The sequence below is a fragment of the Magnolia sinica genome, chromosome 13, assembly GCF_029962835.1.
Source record: "Magnolia sinica isolate HGM2019 chromosome 13, MsV1, whole genome shotgun sequence".
Lineage (NCBI taxonomy): Eukaryota > Viridiplantae > Streptophyta > Magnoliopsida > Magnoliales > Magnoliaceae > Magnolia > Magnolia sinica.
The window spans coordinates 17,605,457-17,630,882 of NC_080585.1; the positions used below are offsets into that span (position 1 = coordinate 17,605,457).

Below are 25,426 nucleotides of genomic sequence, written 5' to 3' on the forward strand. Positions count from 1 at the left end.
AAGTATAAAAATTTAGATTGAACCATTAAAGGAAACAATTAGGAGATAGATATTCACCCTTGGTTTCTTCGGGTCCACTTTGATGATTTTATGAGATCAACTCCAAATTAGATGTCACACTAAATTTTAGTCTTTAAAGCTTAAAAATCAAGCTCATCCATTATGATTCATATAGGCTACAATAAAGGAAACAATCTGGATGGTAAGCATTTTCTTGTACATTATTACTAATCATGTGCTCCGCCTAAATTACATATTGGAGTTGATTTTCGAGTGTTGTGTTGAACATGAGGCGGCGAACTTAGAGTGATTTTTGCGTAAAAATTTCAATGAGACCCACATGAGCTGCAGAGCCCTTTTAAGGGCATGCCTGAGAGGACACCAAGAAATCCAACAGCAGGTAATCTAATGACAGGCAGCTTGTTGAAAACCTTCTTGAAAAAGGTACCTAAATGTAAATTCAATAACAAGTAGTTACTTTTTTGATAAAATTCCCAAAAACCCTCTCTCCGTATACTTTATAACAAAACCGTCACTCTAACAATCACAATACTCACACCTATTCATCATCTCTCTCTCGGCACTCTCTCTCTCTGACGCAGACTCGTAGAGCTGCCCGTCTCTCACTCCATTCCATTTCTCGTTTCTCTTTCTTCCATGATGCCGGAAAGCGTGCTTTCTTCTCGAAGAAGTCCACCATCTCCCAAAGAAGGAGACGAAGACGACGAATCCAAGACAAGGAAAACCTCATCATTCTCTTCCTTTCCCATCATCAAGTACGTGAGCAACCACATCCCTAAAATGGGCTCGACGGCCACGATCCTCTCCCTCTTTCTCCTCCTCCTCCTGCTCATCTTCGCATCTGTCCTCTTCAAATCTCGCAATCTCGTCTGCATTTCCCCTTACGATTCATACCACTCCCGCATGAATCCCTTCGTCAACCTCGACGGCCTCAGTTCTGATTTCGGATCCCTCGGCGTCCCTTGGTGTAAGCCCCCTTTTCTCCCTTGACTGTATCCTACGGCTGTGATTGCTTGATTTTTAGGGTTCTTGGTAGATCTGATGAGATGCCATCTTTTTCTTTTATTTTCTAATTTTTTTTGGGTGGAGTTTTTTTTTCCCTGTTTCTTGAAGGAAATGATTGTTGTAATTTTATTTGGAGAACTTAGCTTAAGGGTTTTAGTTAAAGAGAAATGATCTAGTGGGTTGAGAGTGTATGGGAACCTTCCCATGCACCTGGTTGCATGTGGGCTTGTTGGCGTTCACATCACATATCTGGACCGTCCATTAGGCCCGATCCACATTTCATAGGCTGCCTTAAAAAAAATTCATAAGGATCAGATTATTCAAGCCTGCAATTCAGAGCCTGCAGAAAGGATGGGCAAGATCATTCGCAGAACAGAGGTCTATTCACAAATGTTTGGGACCATCTAATTGTTGTGGTTTAGAAGAGGAGTGGACTGGACCTAATTGATGGTGATGTGGATGGCAACAAGTCCAAATGCAATTAGGTGCATTGGGGTTCCCATATATGTGGCCACTTAAAAGAAGAAGAAGTGGGGGAGCTCTGGCGCATTGTGCGGTCCATTCAATCACCCTTGGTCCATCCATGATGTGCTCCCAGATGATGCTAGGGTGGATGATCTGGGGCATCCATCTGATGTTCCCTACACTTGGCTTCTTGATAATTGTGTGAATTTCATACTTGTTGGTTGGACACTGGCAGTTACCAATTAGTGGGCTTCAAATGATAATGGTGGCTCAGTTTGTTGGTGGGCCAACCAGATGGACGGTTGAGATCATCTGACCATGCATCCATGTTGGCCACGTTATGAATGGTCTAGGGGCAATGGACCACAAGCGTGGGGAAGACAATCTTCTCTCAGTGAGGCCAACTGTGGTCCACCACACTTGAGGTTCATTTGGTCATTTCATGATCAGCCAATGTGTCAGGAAGGATGCGTATCGGGTAATCAAGACCATCTGATGGGCCTTACCATGGGTTGTTGACCATACAAAATCACACAGGTGGAAGATCCTATTGGTTAGGTTGAACAAGCTTTCTCTCTCTCTCTCTCTTTTTTTTTTTTACCTCCTTGTTTTATGCTCTTATCATTTGATTCTTGGGCTGGAATCTTTTGGCTTCCCACATTACTTGTTGGATCACTAAGTTGAAGATGGATCCAAGTTATATGGATAACTAAGTTGAAGATTGAACCAACTTCTACAACCCTTTAATTCTTGTTCTTGGCAAAAGGCAGATCGAAACTCGGAAGAGTGGTCGAATGGACATCGAAGGATCTTCTCAAGGGCTTGGAAGAGTTCGTCCCCATATATGAAACCCGGCCGATAAAAAACAACATGTTTGGGATGGGCTTTGACCACAGCTTTGGGCTCTGGTTCATTGCCCATTGGCTCAAACCTGATTTGATGATTGAGAGTGGTGCTTTCAAGGGGCATTCCACTTGGGTTCTCCGGCAAGCGATGCCAGATACGCCGATTGTGTCCCTCTCACCTAGGCACCCTGTGAAGTACCTGAAGAAGGGGCCTGCTTATGTTGATGGAAATTGCACTTACTATGCTGGAAAGGATTTTGTTGACTTCGGAAGCATGGACTGGAGACCTGTGATGAAGAAACATGGTATTTCAGATCTCAGTCGGGTGCTTGTCTTCTTCGATGATCATCAAAACGAGCTAAAAAGGTGTGATAAGTGACTGAATTTCTGAAAATTTTCCTCATTGTATGCACTTTATACACATACAGAGTCATATGAGTCTCTTCATACTCATACGCAGCTACATGAGTCCATGTGTGGAGGCAACATACAATGCTCAACATGACCATGTAGCTTTTTTTTTTTTTTTGGCAGCAGTATTCCATTCAAGTAGGCTCCACCTTTGAGTGATCCAAGCTGTTGGATTAAGCCAACCTCCAATGAGCAATGCAGGGAAAAAAACAAAAAATTGCTAGACAATCCTAGCTAACTATCTCTGATTATTGGGCTTCAAGCGGATGGGTATCTTTAGCCCATGGTCCATGTGCAGTGGGAAAAAGTGCAACCATTCAGATGGTGGGGAATGTTCATGTAGCAGATTTCCGGTGCATTGGAATCCACTGTAAGAACCAACAGATGGATGTTCTGGATCAATGGAAAGCGAGCCCCACCTGTACATGTTGCTGGGCCAACAAAAAGAAGAAAGAGAACCATCAATTCGATCTAAGCATTTTATAATCCTCAATGTTCAAGAAAACATGGGATTCACTCCATACACACCATATTCTTTTCTAGTTTCTTCTTCATATTACTCTTTTAGAAGTTGCTGATTTTATTTTTTTTATTTTTTAACTTGGACGGACAGATTGAAACAGGCGTTGAAAGCTGGCTTCCGGAATCTTGTCTTTGAGGATAACTATGATACTGGAACTGGAGATCATTATTCCTTGAGGCAGATATGTGATCAGAACTACATAAGAGGTGCGCTGTGCCCACTTTCCCTTCACCTTTTGTTTTTTAAAGCTGTATATATGAAATTTCAAGGCCCTTTAATCTGATAACACTGTCTTTAAATAATAATAATAATAATAATAATCTGATACATACTATTTAACATAACTTTCCATTCTTGTTTGAACTAGAAAACATTGCTCTCGTGCCTTAAAAAAGAATTTTATACTTGGTATTGTCTTGAAGAGTTACCAGCCTGCATAACAAGCAAAGATCCAGTAATGGGAGCTTGAGTTCTATGAGGATGCTACAAAAAAATTTCAAACAAGAGCTCAGCTCAATCAACTCAGTTTGGCTGGGCTGCCCAGCTCAGTGTTGAGTTTAAAGTATCATATACAAATAAAACACACAAACACATGGAGTGATGATTGATTCATCCCCGTGGTTGACTGGGTGTTCAATAGGGACAGACAATCTTATTACTTAGGACTCGGATCCAATGATACCTAAATTGCCAATCCCTCTACCTTTGCTGTTCCAAATCTTGCAATCTAGATTATCGGTCAGTTGTGATCTGGATTGCTATTTTTACTGACTGGAACTTGTGCGTCTATAATCTTAGTTTTGTTGAAGTTGTAATGTAAATTTATATTTGTGATGCAGCAATTTGTACTTTCATTTATGCAATAGCGTGAATACAATATAGTACTAATAATAACATCCATCATTTCATATATAAATTATCATATGAATTCAGCATGTAAAACTAAGGAAGGGTACTATGAGGTCATGGGAGATTCCCATAAGGTCGAGCTCTGTGGGGCCTCACCATCATGTTTCTCAGACATCCACCCTGTGCATCAGATGCACCCTCCCATGGTGGGCCATGGGCGCAAAAATGAGGCTAATCCATCACTTAGGTGGGTCACACCATGGGGAATAGTTAAGAATATATGCCCATCAATTAAAACCTTCCTTGTTTGTAGGGCCCACCCAGATATGGTTCAGACATCTGTCCCACTCCCATTCATTGTTTGCATTCCACCTGGATGAAGGGGTCACACAAAATTTTAGGGCATTCAAAAACTCAGGTGGGGCCCACCAAGTGATTTTAGACGTTGTAGGCATGATTTCACACAGATCCAGATGGTGTGGCCCTCCTGAGTTCTGGATACGGCTGATTTTTGGGACATCCCATAACCTGGAGGGGACTGACCAAATGCACAATGTAGATGTCCAAGACACATCATCGTGGGAGACTGGAAGCTCGACCTCGTGGGGGGCTCCCATGAGGTCAACCTCACAGTGCCTTTTCTCATAAAACAATATTGCATGTACTTGGTGTATGAACTAGAGCTACCTGCATGATCATACCCCTAGTTTACCCCATATGGGAGGACATCGAATTCTGCATAGATGGTTCGTGTACTACAACTAGAGCAACTGGTCATCCATGTAACCATGGTCCAATCTCTTGCTATCATCTGCTTTCTACGTGAAATATTTTGGCACTCTTCTTGGAATGTTGGTTTTGAGTGTTTGAGTTTTATCTCTGTAGAGCTGTACTTCGACAAGGCCTATTTTGGTGTCCTGTATACCTTTATCTCTCTAGAAATGTCTTTTATACAACATGCCTTTTCGATATTGCTGTATGGAAAATTAAATGTCTGTCGCTGTCTTTATACAATAGATACTGCCGCCTTCCAGAAATCTAGAATAAAGATTTCATCTTGTGCTGGTTTATCTATATTTTGATCTTCTATTCGTCTTGTGTTGTTTGAAATGGTAAGAGGGATTGGGGATTTTCCAGATAGGGTAGAGACCTGTTGGCTTATGATTTGGAAAATCAGGTCAGTTCTTCGACTATCACGCTGGCAGGAGAAGATGCTGGTTGGCAGCTTTCTCCTCTTTTGTTGTGTGTTGCATTTTCAGTGCCCAAGGAAGACCAAGCAATTCTAGTGGAACAAAATTTTCTAGAATGGCTGTTACTGAATGCGGATAAAACTTATGTAAAACTCAACTGCCTTTATTCAGTAACAACTCTGTCATTAGACTGCAATTCCTGATCTCACAAAAATTCATATAAAGAAATCCCGGCATTTGCTTAGGGTTTGTTCTCATGGGAGTTGCAACTTTATGAAAGTGAGAGTTAGCTTATATGAAAGTCTTTTAATTATTTGAAAGCAACATGTGAAAGCATTTGTTTCAGGGTTTGTTCTCATGGGAGTTGCAACTTTATGAAAGTGAGAGTTAGCTTATATGAAAGAGTCTTTTAATTATTTGAAAGCGACTTATTATTTCGCCCTCTTTCCCTTATCTGATTCACTGTCTTAGGAGCTTCACAATGGAAAGACTTCTCTTGTGATGTTTAAACCAGTGATAAATTAATTTCTTCCTGCATCTGCGTGTGGTCTCATGCGAGCTGCCATTTGATCTTGAAGGATCATTTGGACGAGACCAAGCAGACATTCGCATTTGGGTGCCTGTATACTATGTGTATGTATGTATATTTAAGCCAACTCCAAATAGTGGGTACAAGCTAGGATGATGATGATGATCACTATTGTCAAAATCGTAAGATTTATGATCTGAATCATATCGCATACGTTCTGATACAAACTGGAACCCCAAAAATCGCAGAACTGGAATAATCATACGATTATTGTAGACTGCGTAAATGGGGTTCAAAGTTATACACACCCACACACAAAACAAGATTTTCATTTTTTACATTATTTCTTCTTCTTTTTTGTATTATTGTTTCTACTACCTTTTTGCTTAAGACATTTAAAATGCCATCCCCTATTAAAAATGTGCAATTGTCTTTTGGGAGGGCGGGAGAGATATCTTTCTATTCTGTCATAATTGGGAACTGCCCCATCCCCCCCCCCAGCATTTGCTTGAGCAGTCAGCAAGGTGCTTACAAATGATAATGTAAGAAAAAGAAGGCTCAAATTTTTAAATAAAATTGCCTTTTAGTTCAAATAAATAAATAAAAAGATCAATATATCCACTACTCTGGCTGTTACCGCTTGTGCTTGCCAGTTCTCAGGTGGACAGCCATTCATTGATTGCTTGCCTATTCATTGATCTGCACCAAGCCATCATGAGAATTCCTGTTTTGACATGGAGAAAGTGGATTCATATGCCCAACTCCAAATATTGACATTGATGATGTGGACATTCATGAAATGGGCTTACCCTGTGCATCTGAAATAGGATCTATAAACCTGACCCCGAATGCATTAATCACTTCCATTGCTGTCAAAGTCCTATGATTTACGATTTGAGTCAAATCTTAAGCAAAACGATTTCAATCCCACCTTGAATCCCTTTATAGATGAATCTTACGATTCTATGATTTGTATCCTATAATTTATTATTCAAATTCTGATTTACAATTCAAATTGTACTTGTTCTCTTTGATATTAGGCTTTAGTTGGCTTTCGTTTTATGTTTTTAAATTGGTGGGGGCTTTAAGAATCATTTAGAAAAGATCAATTACTTAGAGATTATATGATAGATATTCTCTTCAACTGAAATCATTTTGCATTTTCATATGATTTTTTCCTTCTTAATTGATCGAAACACCAAACTGATATTCAATAATGGTGGTGGTGGCTGTAACAGCCAGCCTTATGGCCGTTACGATACGGGCCGTAATGGTCATTATGCCCTATAACGGTTGATTTTTTTATTTTAACTTTTTTAATATATAAAGGAAAAATGTATTAGCCCTGTATCGGCCTGGTATTGATCTGTTATGGACCCACATCGACCTTGTACAGGCCAATTTTTTTTTTCCAAATCGGACATTATGGCCCTGTATTGTGTAACTCTCACTACCATTACCATTATGTAATATCTGGTATGGTTGTGTGTGTGTGTGTGTGTGTGTGTGTGTATTGTGGTGATGATAATTAGAAATCAGAATATCTTTTTTCGCCGTCTACAGAATCAAATGCTGTTTTTTCAATGTAATTCTACACTTACGAAAGGTAAAAAGAACACACATTATTAAAGGACGTGGTTGTGGGTGATTGCGTGTATCCGCAAGGATTAGTCTCACTTCAAAAAAGAGGTGGGGACACCCTGTGTCTTCAAAAAAAAAAAAAAAAAGAAGGATTCTTATATGTTTTTCAAGGTAAATTTCTTGAACGACAAAAAATAAAGACAGACGAGAATCCTCTAACATTATCGTGGCATGGTGGTATTACTTGGTGCATATTGATGGGGAATGGATGATTGATGAATTTCTATTTTTATAATGATTTATTTATTGTTTGCAGTTTTTTTTTTTTTTTCAAGTTTTAAGAAATTATAAAAAATCTTGCCACTTATGATACAATTTGCGATTCAATAAGAGTTGACTCTTATTGCAATTTGCGATACAATTATGATTTTGATAACATTGATCACTTCATGCATCTCTTTAAAGCTCTGAAATCAGGTTGCTGCATTTTGTTGTAAATTGGTATTCATTGCAGGTGGTGGACATAGTTGCTTTAGAGATGGTGATGAAGCCAGGATAAGGATGATGAGGAGTAAGTTCTGGGAAAAGGCAGTGGACGTAGACGAGCTATGTGGGAAGGGGGATGCATGGTGGGGCGTTAGAGGGGAGATGCGGGATGATTTTAACCACAGTAACAAGGTGATTTCTTATGCGGATCATTTTCAAAACAGTAGGTTTGTGGAGTCGGTGCTAGATGTCTATTGGGAGCTCCCCCCGGTGGCTGGTCCTTCCCTTACTCATCAAATGAGATATGATCCTGCCCGCACTCCTGATCCCATTGTCGAAGATGGAAGGTATGGCTTGTTCCAGAGGCTCGGTTTAGCGCGGCTTGAGACTTCTGTATTCAATGGATACACGCAGATGGTTTATCTTCAAATATCTCCACCTGGCTCTTAAATCCATAGGAAAAAAATATATATCATTCAAAGGGGTTTTGCTCAGTTTCCCAGTGCATGGAAGTGAGGTCTGGTGAGCTTGAGTATCTTCAAATGTCTTCTGTTCATACGTGGAATGTTCTTTTACTTCATACATGTTTTTAATGTTTATTGCAACGGTTAACAATTTCAGAACCATTAATGGGGCAACATATGCTTGAGTTGACAATGCATCTGCTGTCATGAGGCCTTTTTCTTCTTCTTCTTTTGTTTTTCCTTGTCATTCTTTGTGATCAACATTCTGCATCCATTGCAACAACTATCAGATAGAAGCAGCAATACATGGGAAAGTCACTAAGGGCCCGTTTGGATACCACCAAATAAGTTATTTTTTCTACTTACAGCAGTAGATAAGTAACTTATTTCAGATAAGTTTAGCTTATGATTAGTTATAAGTAACTTTTTAACTTAAAAGTACATAATTACTTCCGTTAATTTTTTTAAAAAAAGCTTATCTACTTTTCATAAGTTGCTGAAGAGAGTCATAGGGAGAGACGAAAGAGAGGAGAAGCTGATAAGTAAGTTGTTTACCAAACATACTTATCTTCTTAATAAGTAGAAACTAAAATAAGTTACTTGTGGCACAAGTAACTTATCTTAAGCTTAGATAAGCTACTTCCATAAGTAGCTTATCTTGGTTTCTACTTAATCGGCGGATAAATATGTTCAGTAAACAACATACTTGTCATCCAAAAAGTAGAAAAGCATATCTGGTTTTCAACGTCATAAGTAATTATCCTTAGAGTATGTTTGGTACCCCTCACATCCACCGTCCATCATTCGGGGAACCTTTGAAGTGAATAGTTCATTGTGTGGGCCCCACCTTTAATTTGGGCCATCCATCATGCAGGGCCCACCATGGTTGTGGGGCCGACCTTTAATGTGTACAATTCATTAAGTAGGGCCCACCTTTGATGTTAGCCATCCATCATGTGGGGCCCACCATCAATGTTATTGTCCATCATGTGGGGACCATCTTCAATATCCACTGCCCATCATGTGGAGCCCACCTTTGATGTGGACCATCCATCATGCACGACCCACCTTGGATACGGGCCACTCATGATTAGGCTGACCTTTGATGTGGAGTTTCCATCTGGTGGGGCACACCTTGATATGGATCATCTATCATGTAAGGCCTACTATTATAAATTGCCCGTCATGTGGAGCCCACTTTTGATGTAGGTTGCCCATTATGCGGGGCTTGCCTTGGATGTGTGCTATTCATCATTAGGGGCGGGCTTTAGATGTATATTGTCCATCATGTGGTGCCTATTAGATCATCCATCCATTCATTGGATGATTTTCCTATCTCATGAACTTAGAAGGGGTTTATGGCTAGAGAGCATATTTCCTTAAATAATTTTCTTTAAGTTGTTGTGTCACTAATGAAATTGAAAGAAATAAATTACTTTTGGAGGTAGAAAAGCAATTTAAAAAATAAGTTTTTTTTTTTTTCTTTCTAAAAAGCTATTTATTTAATTTTAATAACCAAACTAAATTTTTTTTTAAATAACTTATTAACTTACGTAAGTTAAAAAAGCTACTTATTTGGCGGTATTCAAAGGGGACCTAAGTGCTTGTTTGGATACCACAAAATAAGTTACTTTTTAACTTCAAGTCATTAAGTTACTTTTTTCACTTAATATAGTTTAGTAAGTATCATCGTAAAAGCAACTTATTTGCTGGAATCTATTTATCTTGATGAGTATTATTTTTTTCCTAGCCTTTTGACTGACTTATTAATCTACTTTTTTCTCTCTCTCACACACCCTTCATGTTAGAGGGTACCTCACTCTTGGCCGCAGTCCATGTCAAAGAGGACTCTCTCAAACGCTGTCAAAGGAGGCTCTCTCAACCTCGATACAAACTTTGTCAGTGGAGACTCTCTCAACCTCAATATGAGGTCCATGTCAAAGAAAGCTCTCTCAGGGTCTCTATCAAAGGAGGCTTTCTCATTGTCTGTATCAAATGAGGCCTCACTTGATGGATTGTTCACATCAAAGGTGGGGCCCACACGATGGATAGTCCACATCAAAGGTAGGCCCTTAATGATGAATGACCTACATCCAAGGTGAGGCCCCGTATGATGGACACTCACATCAAAGGTTGGCCCTTAGTGATGAATGACCGACATCCAAAATGAGTCTCACATGATGGGCGACCCACATTGAAGCCCTCCACATGATGGACGGTCCACATCTCTCGTGGGCTTCATAAGATCGACAATTGATAATGAAGGTGGTTTTCACAAGATGGATGACCCACATCAAGGTGGGCCTGACATGAAGGATGGTCCATGTCAAAGTTCGGTCCTAATGATGAGTGGCCCACATCCAAAGTGGGCCCCACATAATGAACGGTCCACCTTGGAGGTGGGGCCCACATGATGGACGGTCCTCAAGATGTGAGGTAGATATTGAAGGTGAGCCCTACATGATGGACAATAACATCAATGGTGGGCTCCACATGATGGATGACCATCCAAACACCCCCTAAAATGCTGCCATCAGCTTTTAACCCTGCGCCTTACGTAAATTCCTTTAATCTTGTTTTGTTATTTTTCCACTGCATTCACTTTATTTGCTTTCTCCTCCATCAACCGCATGTAGGAAAGTATGAGCTTTGCATGCATGCGTGGTAAGAAACGCAAATGGAATGACCAACCTACGACTGTTATATTCATCTGGGATCTTCTATCCCTTTCCTTTTCTAATGCAAGTATGCAAAACATGCTGAAATGGTGCTATGTAGTTACTGTAATTTCATGTTCTCTCATCGCCCTCCGTTTTATTTTATCTGAAGCCATACATTCATTTATTGGAAAGCCAAATACAATGATGCTGCACACAAAAAACATAAGATATGGCAGAATGTAATTGGAATCTTAGACAAATAAGAATAACCCAACATTTTAGAAAAATACCAATTAATATCAAGGTGCTAAACGATAGATCATAGTTTTCTTTGTTTCGTTTTTCTTTTTCTTTTTTCCTCTTCTCCAGCAGCAATGTTGATCTACAGTTTTGTTACAACGTGAGTCCTACTCGGAACATCTGTGTACCTGAGTATCTGCATACCCGAGCTTCTGCATAAACAAGTCCTTGTTTGCACAAGTACTGCTTATCCGGATTACAGTGCCTATCTTCAGAACAGATACACTGCCCTTCCATTGCACAACCGTCGCCTTTGGTGATCTCTCTGCCCAATAATATCTCGTCCGACCAATCGCTGGAGAACATGCCTTGTGGATCCAGTTGCTTCTTTGCTGTTATAAACTTGCTGAAGTTGCAGTATTTCTGCTGCACCCCTAAGAACGCCAGGTTACGATTCTTGGCCCAATGTGGTTTAGCTCTATACTTAAAGAATGCTATTTGCTCCACCTCTTCCCAAACGTCTTGGTTGAGCCTTGGTGTCAAAGGCTCGTCTGCTCTATAGTAATTGAAATCTACGACAACGGAATCCTCCGATTGACCGAGGTATGCCCCAGAAGCCTTTATGAAACGTATCAAGAACCCGTTGTAAATGTCCACCCCACAGAAATTATCTGGTTGGAAGTCTCTTAGTTTCTTAACATCTTTGATGAAGTCTCTGAATTTTGAAGCTGGAAAAATGGCCGTCGTCTCGTAAAAGCGGAGCCCTTTGAATCTGGGGTCCCAAGCACATGAGCTTGTGATGGTTGTTGCCGGCGAGTGCTGACAAGAACCGGAGGTCTGCATTCGACCCTGGCGGCCCACAACTGGGTAGCCTGTGAAGATTATATTGTTGTTTTTCAAGCCATTGGCGACCAGCTTCTTGTATCCCCCTGTTGTAGCTGCCATGGCACATTTTCCTTTGACATTCCTTGAAGACTCCAATGCCTTTTCTGTGCGACCAGAAACTGATGGTTATGTCTCCTACCTTGAAAGAGATACTTGGGTTGAAAAAAAATGCTTAGGAGTTATGTTGGGAAGCAGATTGACAAGGTATCGCAGCATATATGTCCAGGAACTGGGCTGTTCATCAGGTGGAACCCACTAATGGGAGCTGATTAAATCAGGCCATGTCAAAGAGAGGCCCACCAAGCTCGAACTATTAGAGCATGGCAAATCAATCCCTTTATCTCATAGCCCAGCCCTCACATCTCATGGGTTAGGATCTCGGCCGAACCCCCCTCTCGGGCCCCAAATCACATAGGTACTGCCTCACATGGGCCGTTCACCCCGAGTGTGCCTCTACATCCCACAGGCAACCTCACTCGAGCCTAGTGTGAAAATACTCTTGCATTATTTTTATTTATGTAACTGTCCATTTCTCTCACACACATGCATCCCATATTACGAGAGGATCTGCCTAATTATTGGGCCAATGCACTTTCGCATTGGGCCCCACCTTATGAATGGCCCTAACCTCACCACACATGCCCCATAGGCCTCCTTGTCAATCTGTCTTGGGGACCCTTGGAGGGTGAGCTAACAAAGGTACCTGATGCTCTAACACCCGAAGTGACCAAGATGAAAGTGGACTGAAAGCCGAGGAAGTCGTTTATACCATCTCCGGAGCTGTTCAAGGGGACACGATCATCATTCCTGTAAACGGCTTGATGCTGTGATGGGTACCAGGTTATGTCCGCGAATTCGTGTTTTTGTGCATGAGCTAGGAATTCATCCTCCAAACCAGCATCATCTTTGAAAGAATTGGTGATGCTTCTTTTGAATCCAGGTTCCAATGAGAGCTTTATCTGCAGTTAGTTCATTTGAGGTTGCGTGTGAATACCACCTTCTTGACTATAGCTTCATTGAATTACGACAGAAACACCAACGACTATGTGATGATGGGGTTCCATTCCTATTGATTATCTGGTTGGGGACCCATGCCTTCAATGACATTTCGGGGTGGCCGTCATTTTCCACAATTATGAATGGAAATTGGTCATGCCGACTCTGGCGGATCGGATCACAATCTTCTGATCCGAGTCAGAATTTTGGCAGTAGACCCAACCTATTTATTCAGGTCGCGTATAGGTCAGGTCTTAAGTCTTTTAACAAAACAAGACCCGTGTATAAAAACACAAATAATGTATTCCAAATATGTTAGTTGTATCAATGTTTAAATTAAATGAGATTTAAGAGCACACATTTTCGTTTAGATGCTTGTAAAGGGATTATAGGTAATTTGATTACAAGGGTTGTTTGGATGCATGTATTTGCCTGTAAAGAATTTACTGGATTACAACTTTTAGTTGTAATTTGAAACCTAATAAAAAGTCATGTTTCATATTACAAGTCTTTACATCAAAAAAAGCATTATACATGTTTAAATACAATGGTTAATATACATTCATGATATGTGGGGCCCACCATAATGTGTATGGTACATCCAATCTATCCATCATGTGCTTTCCTTGATGCGCTCCTGTGTCATCCATCATCAAATCGACCAGACGAGGGAAGGATGGGATATCCATCATTAAAAACTTCTAGATTGCATTTGGGGCCCATTGTAATGGGTAGAAGATATCCAATCCGTTTAGTATATGCATGCTTTAATACTCTCTTAATGCCCTAAAAAAAAAATCAAGTCTTTCTTATGTGATTTATAGATTTTGGAAGGTTCATCGTCCAAGCTCTATGGTATAAATACCTACTTTATTTATTGTAAAAATTTTATAGGCTAGCCAAACTCACAATCTGCTTACCTGCAAACAAATTGCCACTTAAAAGCTAAATGGAATAACATATAAATCAATTACACTTGAAACTCTTTTCAGGTGTAATGTGTTTACAACTAAAAAAATTACAGGCATCCAAACGACCCCTTAGTTGTAAAGAGGTTATAGGGGCTGTTTGGATGCATGTATTTGCCAATAAAAGCTTTACATGCTGTAAACAAATTAAGTTGTAATATAAAACCTGATAAAAAGTCATCTTTCAGATTATAGGTAAAGTCTTTACGGCTAAAAAAATATTATACATGTTAGAATACAATGGTTAATACACACACATAATATGTGGGGCCCACCATAATGTGCACGGTACATCTAATCTATCAATCATGTACTTTCGTTAATGCTATCCCTTGGCCCTAAAAAATAGCTCCTCCATTGTCAAATGTACCACACAAGGGAATGATGGGATGTCCACCATTAAAAACTTCTATATTGCATTTGGGGCGACTGTGATGGGTGGAAGACATCAAATCCATTCAGTGTGTGCGTGCTTTAATACTCTCTTTCTTAAGAGCACTAAAAAAATAAAAATCAAGTCTTTATGTGATTTGCAGATTTTAGAAGGTTCACCACCCAAGCTATATGGTGTGAATACTTACTTTATTCATCTTACATACTTATTAAGGCTAGCCAAATACCAATCTATTTACCTGTAAACAAAATAGCACTTAAAAACTAAACAGAATAGCATGTAAACCGATCACCTTGAACTCTTTTTAGGTGTAATGTATTTACAACTAATAAAAATTATAGACATCCAAAAGACCCTTTAAGGCCCCGTTTGATTTTTTGGCACAATCATAATTACCTTATAAATGGGTAATAATTATTTATCTAGGTAATTATTGTGACTTTTCCACATGTGACTGTACTTTTTTAACACTTAAAATTGAGAAATTTGCGAAATAAATGTGGGGCATACCATGATGTATGTGGCTTATCCAAATCGCTTCTTTGTTGTGCCAGCTAAATTTGGAGCATGAGCCCAAAAATGAAGCAAATCCAAAGCTCAAGTGGACCACACCACTGGAAAAGTGAGAATCAAATGTCTATTGTTAAAAACTTCTTGAGCCCTAGAAGTTTTGGATCAAGTTGACATTTGTGTTTTCTCCTTATTCATGTCTATGTGACCATATAAATAGGTTAGATGGTTAATAAATCTCAATGTGAGCCCAATGAAGAAAACAACTTTGAACAAATTAAGCTCATTGTTTCTTTTTGTGTGGGCCATTTGAGTATTCAATCTACGTAATTTTTGGCTCATGTCCCAAAATGTTTTGATAAAATAGATAGATAGTGCGGATACACACACACACACACATTATGGTGGGGCCCATATATTTAAATCAACACTTTTGGACCGATTTTCGAGGTAGAATGACTCACTCTTTTTTAAACTAGGTGAAAAAATAATAATTAAATATATACAAGGGGTTTACATGTATCATGGAAAATCAAACAACTCTTAAGGATTTGATATCTTCTAACTATCATATTTTTTAAAATTGATAATTTAAGTAGAACAATACATGCCTTCTCCACACTTTTAAATCTAAATTGCCAAACATAGCTTTTAAATTCTAAAGATGGAAAATACAAATTACCAAACACAATTGGTTGAAAATACAAATTACCAAACAACTTTATAAACTTTCCTTGCATATATTTAGTACTTTTCCCAGTTTTGGGTTGGTTCGGGCCTAGTCAGTTTTGAGTTGGGTCTATTTTAGGATGGCCCAAGTTGAACCCATCTAAAAGATGGTTCAGAAAACTTGAGAACTCCACTCGAAGTCCAACCAAGTCTCGACTCAATATTTAATAATAATTAAATTATAAATATTTATAGTGGTTGTAAATATTACAACATGTTAGGAGAATAAAATAAATAAAATTGTTGAGGAAAACTTCACCCTACAGGGCGCAGGTAGTTGGCATGTGCTTCTTCTTACACGTCTTGAGATTGAATCATCTAGGTAGAGCTTTTATATATATATATATATATATATATATATATATATATATGAAAACAAAGGTGATTGGGTGAGTGACTCGCTTTGGGTCGTGATGAGTGGTATTGAGTCAACCCAGTTTTTTAGCATACTTAGTGAGTCTTGTCAAGTCCAGACTAAGTCATGCTTAAGAGTGAGTTAACCGTAGACCCGTCTCGAAATATTGTTGAGTCGACCCAACGAGTTTTAGAACTATGATTTTAAAAAAACGGCCCAGTTGGTTTTGAGAGATCCATGATGCTGACCCATTTAGTAATTCAGGTCCAACTTTTGGACCCTTACCTACTCGATGGGTCCGAATTTTGGACCCAGACCCACTTATTGTACGGTCTGGTTCAATGACCCGTTTGGTGGACTCGACCCATTTCCAAAGATTGCCTGCCACAGGAAGCTAGGTGGGGCCCACGGTGATGTTTGTGAGAAATCCACCCCATCAATCCGTAACATGACCTGAGTCAAAAATGAGCAGATTCATAACTCAAGTGGGCCGCACGACAGGAAACCGTGAGGATTGAACATCCACCATTGAAACATTCATGGGGCCAGAGAAGTTCTGGATCAGGCTAATGTTTTTGTTTTTTCGGTTCATCCAAGTAGGAATGATCTTATGAACGGTATGGATAGCACATAAACATCACGCTGGACCCCAGGGAGGTTTCAACAGTAGGCATTTCCTTACCAATTTTTTCCTCCAGTGCGGCCCATTTGATTTTTGGATCTGCCTCGTTTTTGGGACCATGTACTAACATGATCTGGAAAAACGGATGGACGGAGTGGATTTCTCACAAACATCACGGCCGGCCCCACCTAGCTTCCTTCGCAGACAATCCGTGTCCTAGCACTCCTGCTACAAACGGGTCCGTGGAAAGCGAAAGCGCATGATAGCTAACCTTTGAGATGACACCCAACAACCCCAGAGAGACTCTAGCTACATTGAACAGTGGATCCGGACCGTTGATTCTGATAACCTTAGCGTAACCGTCCGATGCCCCCGAGGGGACCACGAGACTGAGGCCCACCACATGATCATGAACTGCCCCACCCTTTCCCCACCAAGAGCTACCGTGCGATCCGGTACTCACGATTCCACCAATGCTCACACCCTCCCAATAAGGAGAAGGCACTAAACTCAGACCCGCCTCCTCCACCCGATTGATCAGATCCCGAAGCCCCACTCCCGAATCAACCGTGACCGTCCGATCCTTCGTGTTCACGTCAATGATGGAATTATACCTGCTCGTACTGATCACCACCGCACTATCCGATGGCGAAGCCGGGCACGTCAGTTTCGGGATGTTGTGCCCGAACCCGGTTACGACTTTCACCTTCTGTTTCTTCTGGTTGGCCTGCGCTACGGCCACCCGCAGCTCCTCTTCTGTTGTCGGGTAGACAATGCCCGAGACCCGACATTCCTTTCTGTCGCCCCATACGCCGTAGGAGTTGGAGACGAGGCATGCTTTCTCGTTGCAAAGGACGGGGGGCTGAGGGGGGATTGCACGTGTGACAAGGGGCGTGAATCCAATGGCCAGGATCAGGCCCTGGATTGCAAGCCAAACGGGCCAGACCATTGATTTCAGCCCTTTTTTCTTTCTTCTCTTTTTTCCTAGCTTGTGAGAATGCTGTGGGTTGGCGCTTATGGCAAGTTATATAAAGGGGATTTCACAAATAACTACCTAATTAATACTGGAATTTACAAATTCCAGTACCCTTTTTATAAAGCCATCGATTAAAGTATTCCACCGCCTGCCTATACATTTCTTTAAAGGCAGGTTGGTTGAGTGGACCACCGTGACGTTTTTGTAAAATGCTGACGCGGTTTTGGCTAGTAACGCTGCCACTAGTAGTCGGGCATTAGGTGGGCCCTACCATGATGTATGTGTTCTATCCACGCTGTCCATTCATTTTTTTAAAATCATTCTAGGGCTTGATGAAAACAATGAGACAGATCTAAATCTCAGTGGACCGCAGCAGAGGAAAACTATAGTGATTTAATGTCCACCATTAGAAACTTCTTAAGGCTCCCTATGGTGTTTATTTGACATCCAACCTGTTGATTAGGTCATAGAGCCTGGATGAGGGAAAAAACAAACATCAGCTTGATCCAAAACTTTTATGACTTATAACAAGTTTTTAATAATAGATGTTTAATCAACATTGTTTCCTATGACGTGGCCCATTTGAGATTTGGAATTATCTCATTTTTGGTCTCATATCATAAAATGATCTAAAAAAAAATGGATGGACAAAGTGGATGAAATACATACATCATGGTGGGGCCCACAAGCACCTACTACTAGCCATTGGCTAGAGGCAAGGTCGGCACTTCTTCGTGTTACGCCAAAGGCCCAAAAACCAATCCCGTCAGTGATCAAGTAGACCGCATGATCGAAAATAGTGTATAGAACAATTGTCACCCTCTAAATTGTTCGCTTGGTATGGCCCACTGGAAATTTAGGCACATGTATAAATTTGAGTGTCATTTAATGATTGAAGTAGATTTTACATAATAATTTCTATAGTTCCTTTAAAAATTAAGAGGGGATGTCTCTCACCCAACTCTTTTCCTTTAATCTATCCTACATGAATCACAAGCTAACTCGATTTTTAGATTTGGCCCTAAACCTGAATTACGCATCTAATGCATTTTGCATATGGACCTGTTAAATATTTATTTAGAAAATTAAATGTTTGAATATGAAGCTCTTGATTTTGACATGGCCCATTGTGATTATGATATGAAATCCACTTTGACGATGAGATATTAAGTACCTTATTAGGCTAATAGAAAAAAAATCAAGATGACCACATGAATAAAAACAGTCAAGAGAGAAACATACTCCCTTAATTTACAAAGGTTCACCGTGACGATTATATGAAATCTACTCAAATCATTAGATTTCACAAGAAAATTTAGGCATGTGTCAAAATTCACACCTTCCATGATTCATGTGGGCCACACTAATGGAAATAATTTCGACAGCAGATGTTGCCCTATACCCTTTTTTCAATCATATTGTGTATCTGAATCACATGTAAATTTAATTGCTGGCCATTTGATTAAATATGGGCATGGTGGTCAGTTGAATTTCACATAAACGTTATCACGATGGGGCTCGCCCGAGTATCCAACCCATTTGCTATTATAATTGTATGGGTTGATGAGTAGGGTATCACTGGGCCTACTCGGGCCTACCAAAATTAAAATTTTGAATAAACGTGACCCGACCTCAAGCCCGAACAGTGACGCTCCTATTGATGAGGCAGCCTTTTAAAAACCTTTTTGGAAAAGGTGACTAATGTTTTATCCTTTTTTATTATCCTCCTGGTTGTATTCATAACTAAGACAGTCCAATCCATTGATCTGGACTGTTCATTAGATCTAACTCACGTTTCATGTCTACCGTTAAAACATCACACTGATTTAACAGATTTAATCATTTGATTAATGGCTTTAAAAATGGACGGTCAAGATCATATACACAAAAATTTCCAATCGACAATCTATTTGTTAGGGACCATCGTGAATTGCTTATGACTCTAAATAATAACTTCTGTTGAGCAATTGTAATCACCCTAGCCATGGCTTGAAAAAGGAAGGCTACAAAAAATAAGGCTAGATTAAGGATGATTAGATCATCCAATCAGTGTAATTTTTGGCTAGTATCCTATGAAATGTGTTCTGAACTTAATGGACGGTTCAGATCAATTGATTCTAGTATCAAACTTTCCAAATGCTACTAAGAGTACTATATGGTGTTACGAGAGCATTTCTCTTTCTTCGGTGGATTCGAGAAAGGGCAGCCATCTTTTCTAGGAATTTTATAAATTCCATGAGTTGTAGGATTGATTATTTCCAAATGGGTTGTTGGAATATTGACTTGGGTCGAGATCCGGTGGATTGTAATTAGGGCTGTCAATGGGCCAGGACGGGCCTATTAAACTGAATTTTTTAATAAGCCTGGCCCGTAACAGTTCAAAATCCGGGCCAAGGCCAACCCCAGGCCCGGCCTGTTGACAGATTTAATTGTAATTAGTTGTGGAGTTATGGTGATCCATTGTGAATTTTTGGGACACAATTGGGCCCACGTAAGATCACGATGGTCCATCTATTAGGAGAGTTCCACCATTGATTGCAGACGGCCCCAGTATAACCCTGGTGGGATGATCACGACCATTCGAATAAGGCCCTGCAAAATGGACGGTCAGAATAGTTTGCATGCCCTTAAATTTTTTATCCTGTGTGATCTTCGGTGGATTCGAGACACTGGTCTTTGTTAATCATAGGTGGGCCCACTTGGAAGTTGGGTCCACACGGTGACACGCATCAAGAAGTTCTGATTCCTCGCACTGCGGGAGTACTCGATTGCGTAGGGCAGCAGGCGGCACCGATGTAGGTACTGTGTGCCGCTGAATAAGCAGTGGGACCCACCATGATGTTTGTATTTTATCGATGCCGTCCATCTATTTTTCCAGATCATTTTAGGGCGTGAAACTTAAAATGAGACAGATTCAAATCTCAGGTGGGCCACCCCACAAGAAACAGTGTTGATTGAATGCCCACCATTAAATATTGTAATGTTTGCTTGCCTGTTGATTAGGTCACACGGACCTGGATGAAGGGAAATCCCAAATAACGGCTTCATCTAAAACTTTTGTAGCCCCCAAGAATTTTTTTAATGGTGGGTGTTCAATCACCACTGTTTCCTGTGGTGTGGTCCACCTGAGATTTCAATCTGATTCATTTTTGGGCTCAGGCCCTAAAATGATATGTAAAAATGGATGGACGGCGTGGATAAAACATATACATCATGGTGGGTCCTTTCCATCAGCACACAGTACTAACTTAGGTACCGTGCAATCCGAGTGGGGGAACGGAAGGGTCAATTTCAGCCGTCAGTTTCTGGATTGTCTTGGGACCATCTGTGCAGTGCGATCTTCATCCTCCAATTATATGCCATCCGTGGGAGGATGGTGTCCACCCCCAATGCCACGTGTCTGGCATTTGTACGGAGAGGATGATTAGCTCGCGAACGGGGCCGGTGGGGAAATCGGATTGCGTACTGAGTAAACTCAATTGGACCTATTTTGAATGTATGTGGGTTATCCACGCCGTCCATCTGTTTTTCCAACTCATTTTATTGGTTCAATCCAAATTTCAGATATGATTAAATCTCAAGTGGAACACACCACAGGAAACAGTGGAAATAATGACTTCCACCGTTGAAACCATTTTAAGGTCCACAGTGTGTTTATTTGTCATCCAACCTATTCATAATATCACACAGACATGGATAAAGGTAAAAAAAACAAATAACAGCTTGATCCAAAACTTCTGTGGCCCCCAAGAAACTTTCAACGGTAGAATTTCAATTCACACTCTTTCCAGTGGTGAGGTCCACTTGAGATTTGGATACACTTCTATTTTTGGCTCAAGCCCAAGAAATATATTTTAAAATGGATGGACGGAGTGGATAAAATATTTAAATCATAGTGGACCCCACGGAGTAGGCAATCCAATTTCAATTCTGACAAGTGGGGCCCATAATTTAATGACTCAAAATCATTGGTCCGTTGAATTCCACCATTGATGAAACATGCCCATAAAATATCTAAGATTGGAAAATATCATGGACCTATATTTGATATGAACCGTTGCTGTAGCTCCCTCCTTTGTTAGACTTGAAAACCATGTATATCATAAGAACTGAACAGCCACATATATTTACGGTGACCTGAGATGGTCGGGTCAAACCACTTTCAAACGGTAGTGGATTAAGTGGGGCCAGCCTCACCAAAGACATTGAGACCACTTTGATGTATGTATTCTATATTACAAATCCAAATCTCAGGTTGAACTGTCCATCATTAAAGTAGGGCCCACTATGATATTTCCATAGTTTATTGATAAAGTCAAATAAATATGGATAAAAGGGAAAGAGGCAAATATAAACTTTTCTTGCTTGTTATAAGTTATTAATTTGATTGTCAGCAAATACCAATGCAGATATGATAAACTTTATATTTATAGTATGTGATCACACTTATTAGAAAAGAAACCTAGGGCCATAATATTTACATGGTGGGGCTCACCAACTACATTGGTTGTATCTTAACCATACATGCTGTGTTGGCATGTATACGTAGATGCATGCTACCCACGCATGCCGTTGTGGGATTTCACCATCTATGGGTTTCGAACCCAAGACCTCATGTTGAAACTCCTCGGAGTCTACCACTTGGTCAAGGACTAGAACCTAAGACCCCGTGTAGATGCACAAAGTTGTATAAATGTAACTAGGTTGAGTCATATATGTAACCCATGTAGCACATATGCTCCAAATACATCAGGTTTGTCTCATAAGTGAGTGAGCATAGGTTGGGTTTAGATTTTAAGCACCAGTGGTTGAGCTGAACATTTTATCACTAAAAACTTCCTAAAGCACACAATAATGTTTATTTGCCATCCAACTTATTGATATATAAGATTATGGAAACTAAGATAAATGTAAAAAGAAAATAAATATTAGCTTCATCAAAAAAATTTGTGGCTTTTAATGTCCAATCACCACTGTTTCTTATGGTATGGTTCACCCGAAAATTGAATTAGCTTCATTTTTTAGCCCATGCCCTAAAATGATATGGAAGATCAAATGAAGGATGTGGATATAAAATACATACGTCAAGGAGGACCCCACAATAAGAGTTGAACCGTCTTGGGTGATGTCGAGGCCACACTTAATTCACTCCCATCCAACCATCAAGTGAGCTACACCATATAAGATAATCCACAACCACCCCAAAATCATCCCATGGTTGTTGGATCAGCATGATGTTGTATTTTTAAAATATTTTTTTAATAATTATTTAAAAAAAATTTAAAGTTTTTCCTTTTTATCTTTTTAAGTATTTTTGTTTTTAGTGTAGCTCTATTAACTTACATCGAAAAGAACTAAAGAAATCTCATGTATATAAGATATGTGATTTGTATAGAGCTTGAGCCACCAAAGAGGAATAATCATTTTGGTTGGACCATCTCTTTACAATGCGTGTTCAAGTGGTCACACTAGTTGAGTTCAAACCCAATGGACTTAACCTATTTGAAATGGTGCTTTAACCACTTAATCATGGTTTATATATAAACCTACTTATTTTTTAAGTCTCTGATTTGGTATTTTGCCAACTGATTTCGCCACCGAGTCAACTCACATATGTGTGCGCACGGGTGCGCTACACCGAGTTGGGGTCCGGGACTGGATGTGGGCCATGGTCTATGCATGGACTGAGAGTACACTTTTTGTTCCACACTTCATGAGTATACTCACATTCGTTGGTTTTGTACAAATATCTAATCCGGGATGCGTCTATTTACGTGGTTGCACTAGTTGTTCAAACCCAACGGACCTAACTCAATTGAAATAGTGTTTTAAACAACTAATTGTTGTTTATACATAGACCTACTCATTTATTCAAAAAATTTTGAAAACTAACAATTTCTCTCTAGTTTTTAAAATAAGTCATTGGTTCGATATTTTGCCAATTGAGTCTGCCGCCAAGTCAACTCACTTTAGGTTTAAGTTTAGTACGTTGCTTCAAGCCTGTATACAGCGAGTGTAACTTTGAACGTAGTCTAAAAATATTACATTTAATTTCAAGTTGCTACTTTATTTTATTATTTAATTTATTATTTATTATTTTTAATATATTATTTTAAGAATCCTTCGAACTTAATGTATGAGTGGGATGCCATACCACGGCACTAAGATGGGTCCACATGAAATGAAAAAACTGACAATCATCTCTCCTACGCAAATCCTCACGTCTATCTTTAAGGAATCTGCGAATGCCCACAGGCATTTAACTCGGGTATTCCTGATGGCCCAATGGAGTTAGTGCTGTCCCCAAATCAAGATGGGCATTTACTGAAAACCGATAACTTGTCTCCAAATCAAGAGGTTTGGCACACACGTGCCTTTACATGGAGCGGATCAGGTGTTATCCGGGTAACACGTTAGTGGGTGTTATCTTTACCGTATGGGGCCCACCTTAATAAATATGATGTATATCCATGCTGTCCATCCGTTTTTCCATATCATTTAGGACAACTTAAGCAGATCTAAATCTCAAGTGGACCACACCACTAGAAACTTAAGCAGATCCAAATTCCGGTGGACCACACCACTAGAAACTGTTGTGATTGACCATTTAAAACCTATTGTGGGTCATATAAGTTTTGGATCAATGTGATATTTATATTTTCCCTTGCGCATTTCTAAGGTGTGAAACTTTTCTGGATTCCATCATAATTTTTATGTTAAATCTACACCGTTCATCATTTTTTTCAGATAATTCTAAAGCATGAGCCAAAAAATTAGGTACACCCAAAGCTAAAGTGGATCACACCACAGAAAAATACAGTGGGATTGAACAAACCATTTTGAGGCTTATTTTCCATCTAACCTATTCATAAGATCAAGTATACTTAGACGAAGATAAAATAGAAATATTAGCTTGATCATAGCCTTACTTGGCCACAAGAAATTTTCACCAGTAGCATCAATTCTTACTGTTTTCAGTGGTGTGGTCCACTTTAGTTCATTGGTTTTGGGCTCATACTTCGAATGATCTAAAAAAATGAATAGATCGCGTGTAGATCTAAGAAATACATCATCACAGGTGAGATCTTGGCCTCGCACGAGACGGTGGAGTCCTTACCGTGGACCCACCTTGATATGTGTATTGTGTATCCAATCTGTCAATCCGTTTTTCCAGATTATTTTAGGGGATTATCCAACAAATGAATCAGATCTAATTATAAGGTGGAACACACCATAGGAAACAGTGGTGATTGATCATTAATGGGCCACAAAATTTTTGGATCAAGCTGATATTTATTTTTATTTTTTACTTCATTCAGGATAATGTGAACTTATCATCAATAAATTGGATGGCAAATAAAAACTATGAAAACATTAAGGTGCTGTATAAGAAGTTTTTAATTGTAGGGTGTTTAATCACCATTGCTTTTTGGAGTATGGTCCACCAGATAATTGGATCTTTTTAATTTTTGGGATCGCGCACTAAAATTCATCTTAAAAAATGGATGGAAAGGGTGGATACAAAATACAATTGTCAAGATGGGCACCACAGTAAGGGCCGCACTAAGAGGCCGGTGTCTCACCTAATCTGCTTTATCATGACTTATGTATTAGATCCACACCTTCCATTTATTTATTTATTTTTCTTTCTTTTCATATCATTATAAGAAACGGGACAAAAAATGAGGTAGATCCAAGGCTTAATTGCGCTACACTATAGAA

The 25,426-nt window shown here is 39.7% G+C and overlaps 2 protein-coding genes and 1 long non-coding RNA gene across 3 annotated transcripts; 2 read left to right on the forward strand and 1 right to left on the reverse strand.

Annotated features, from left to right (window-relative positions):
• The first annotated feature begins 534 nt into the window (after positions 1–534).
• Positions 535–8,564, forward strand: LOC131223026 (uncharacterized). Its single transcript, XM_058218307.1, has 4 exons — positions 535–988; positions 2,258–2,702; positions 3,361–3,476; positions 7,934–8,564. Exons 1-4 carry the CDS (start codon positions 658–660, stop codon positions 8,353–8,355), a joined length of 1,314 nt encoding a protein of 437 aa, XP_058074290.1. The 5' UTR covers positions 535–657; the 3' UTR covers positions 8,356–8,564.
• Positions 3,491–6,044, forward strand: LOC131223027 (uncharacterized). The gene is made up of 2 exons (XR_009160266.1): positions 3,491–5,555; positions 5,656–6,044. It is a non-coding gene; the product is annotated as an uncharacterized LOC131223027 (long non-coding RNA).
• Positions 8,565–11,095: 2,531 nt separating the features above from the next.
• On the reverse strand, positions 11,096–17,737 carry LOC131223028 (L-gulonolactone oxidase 3). Its single transcript, XM_058218308.1, has 3 exons — positions 17,000–17,737; positions 12,858–13,113; positions 11,096–12,258 (listed from the first exon to the last, which is right to left on the reverse strand). The coding sequence occupies exons 1-3, from the start codon at positions 17,675–17,677 to the stop codon at positions 11,423–11,425; spliced, it is 1,770 nt and encodes a 589-aa protein (XP_058074291.1). The 5' UTR covers positions 17,678–17,737; the 3' UTR covers positions 11,096–11,422.
• Positions 17,738–25,426: the final 7,689 nt, after the last annotated feature.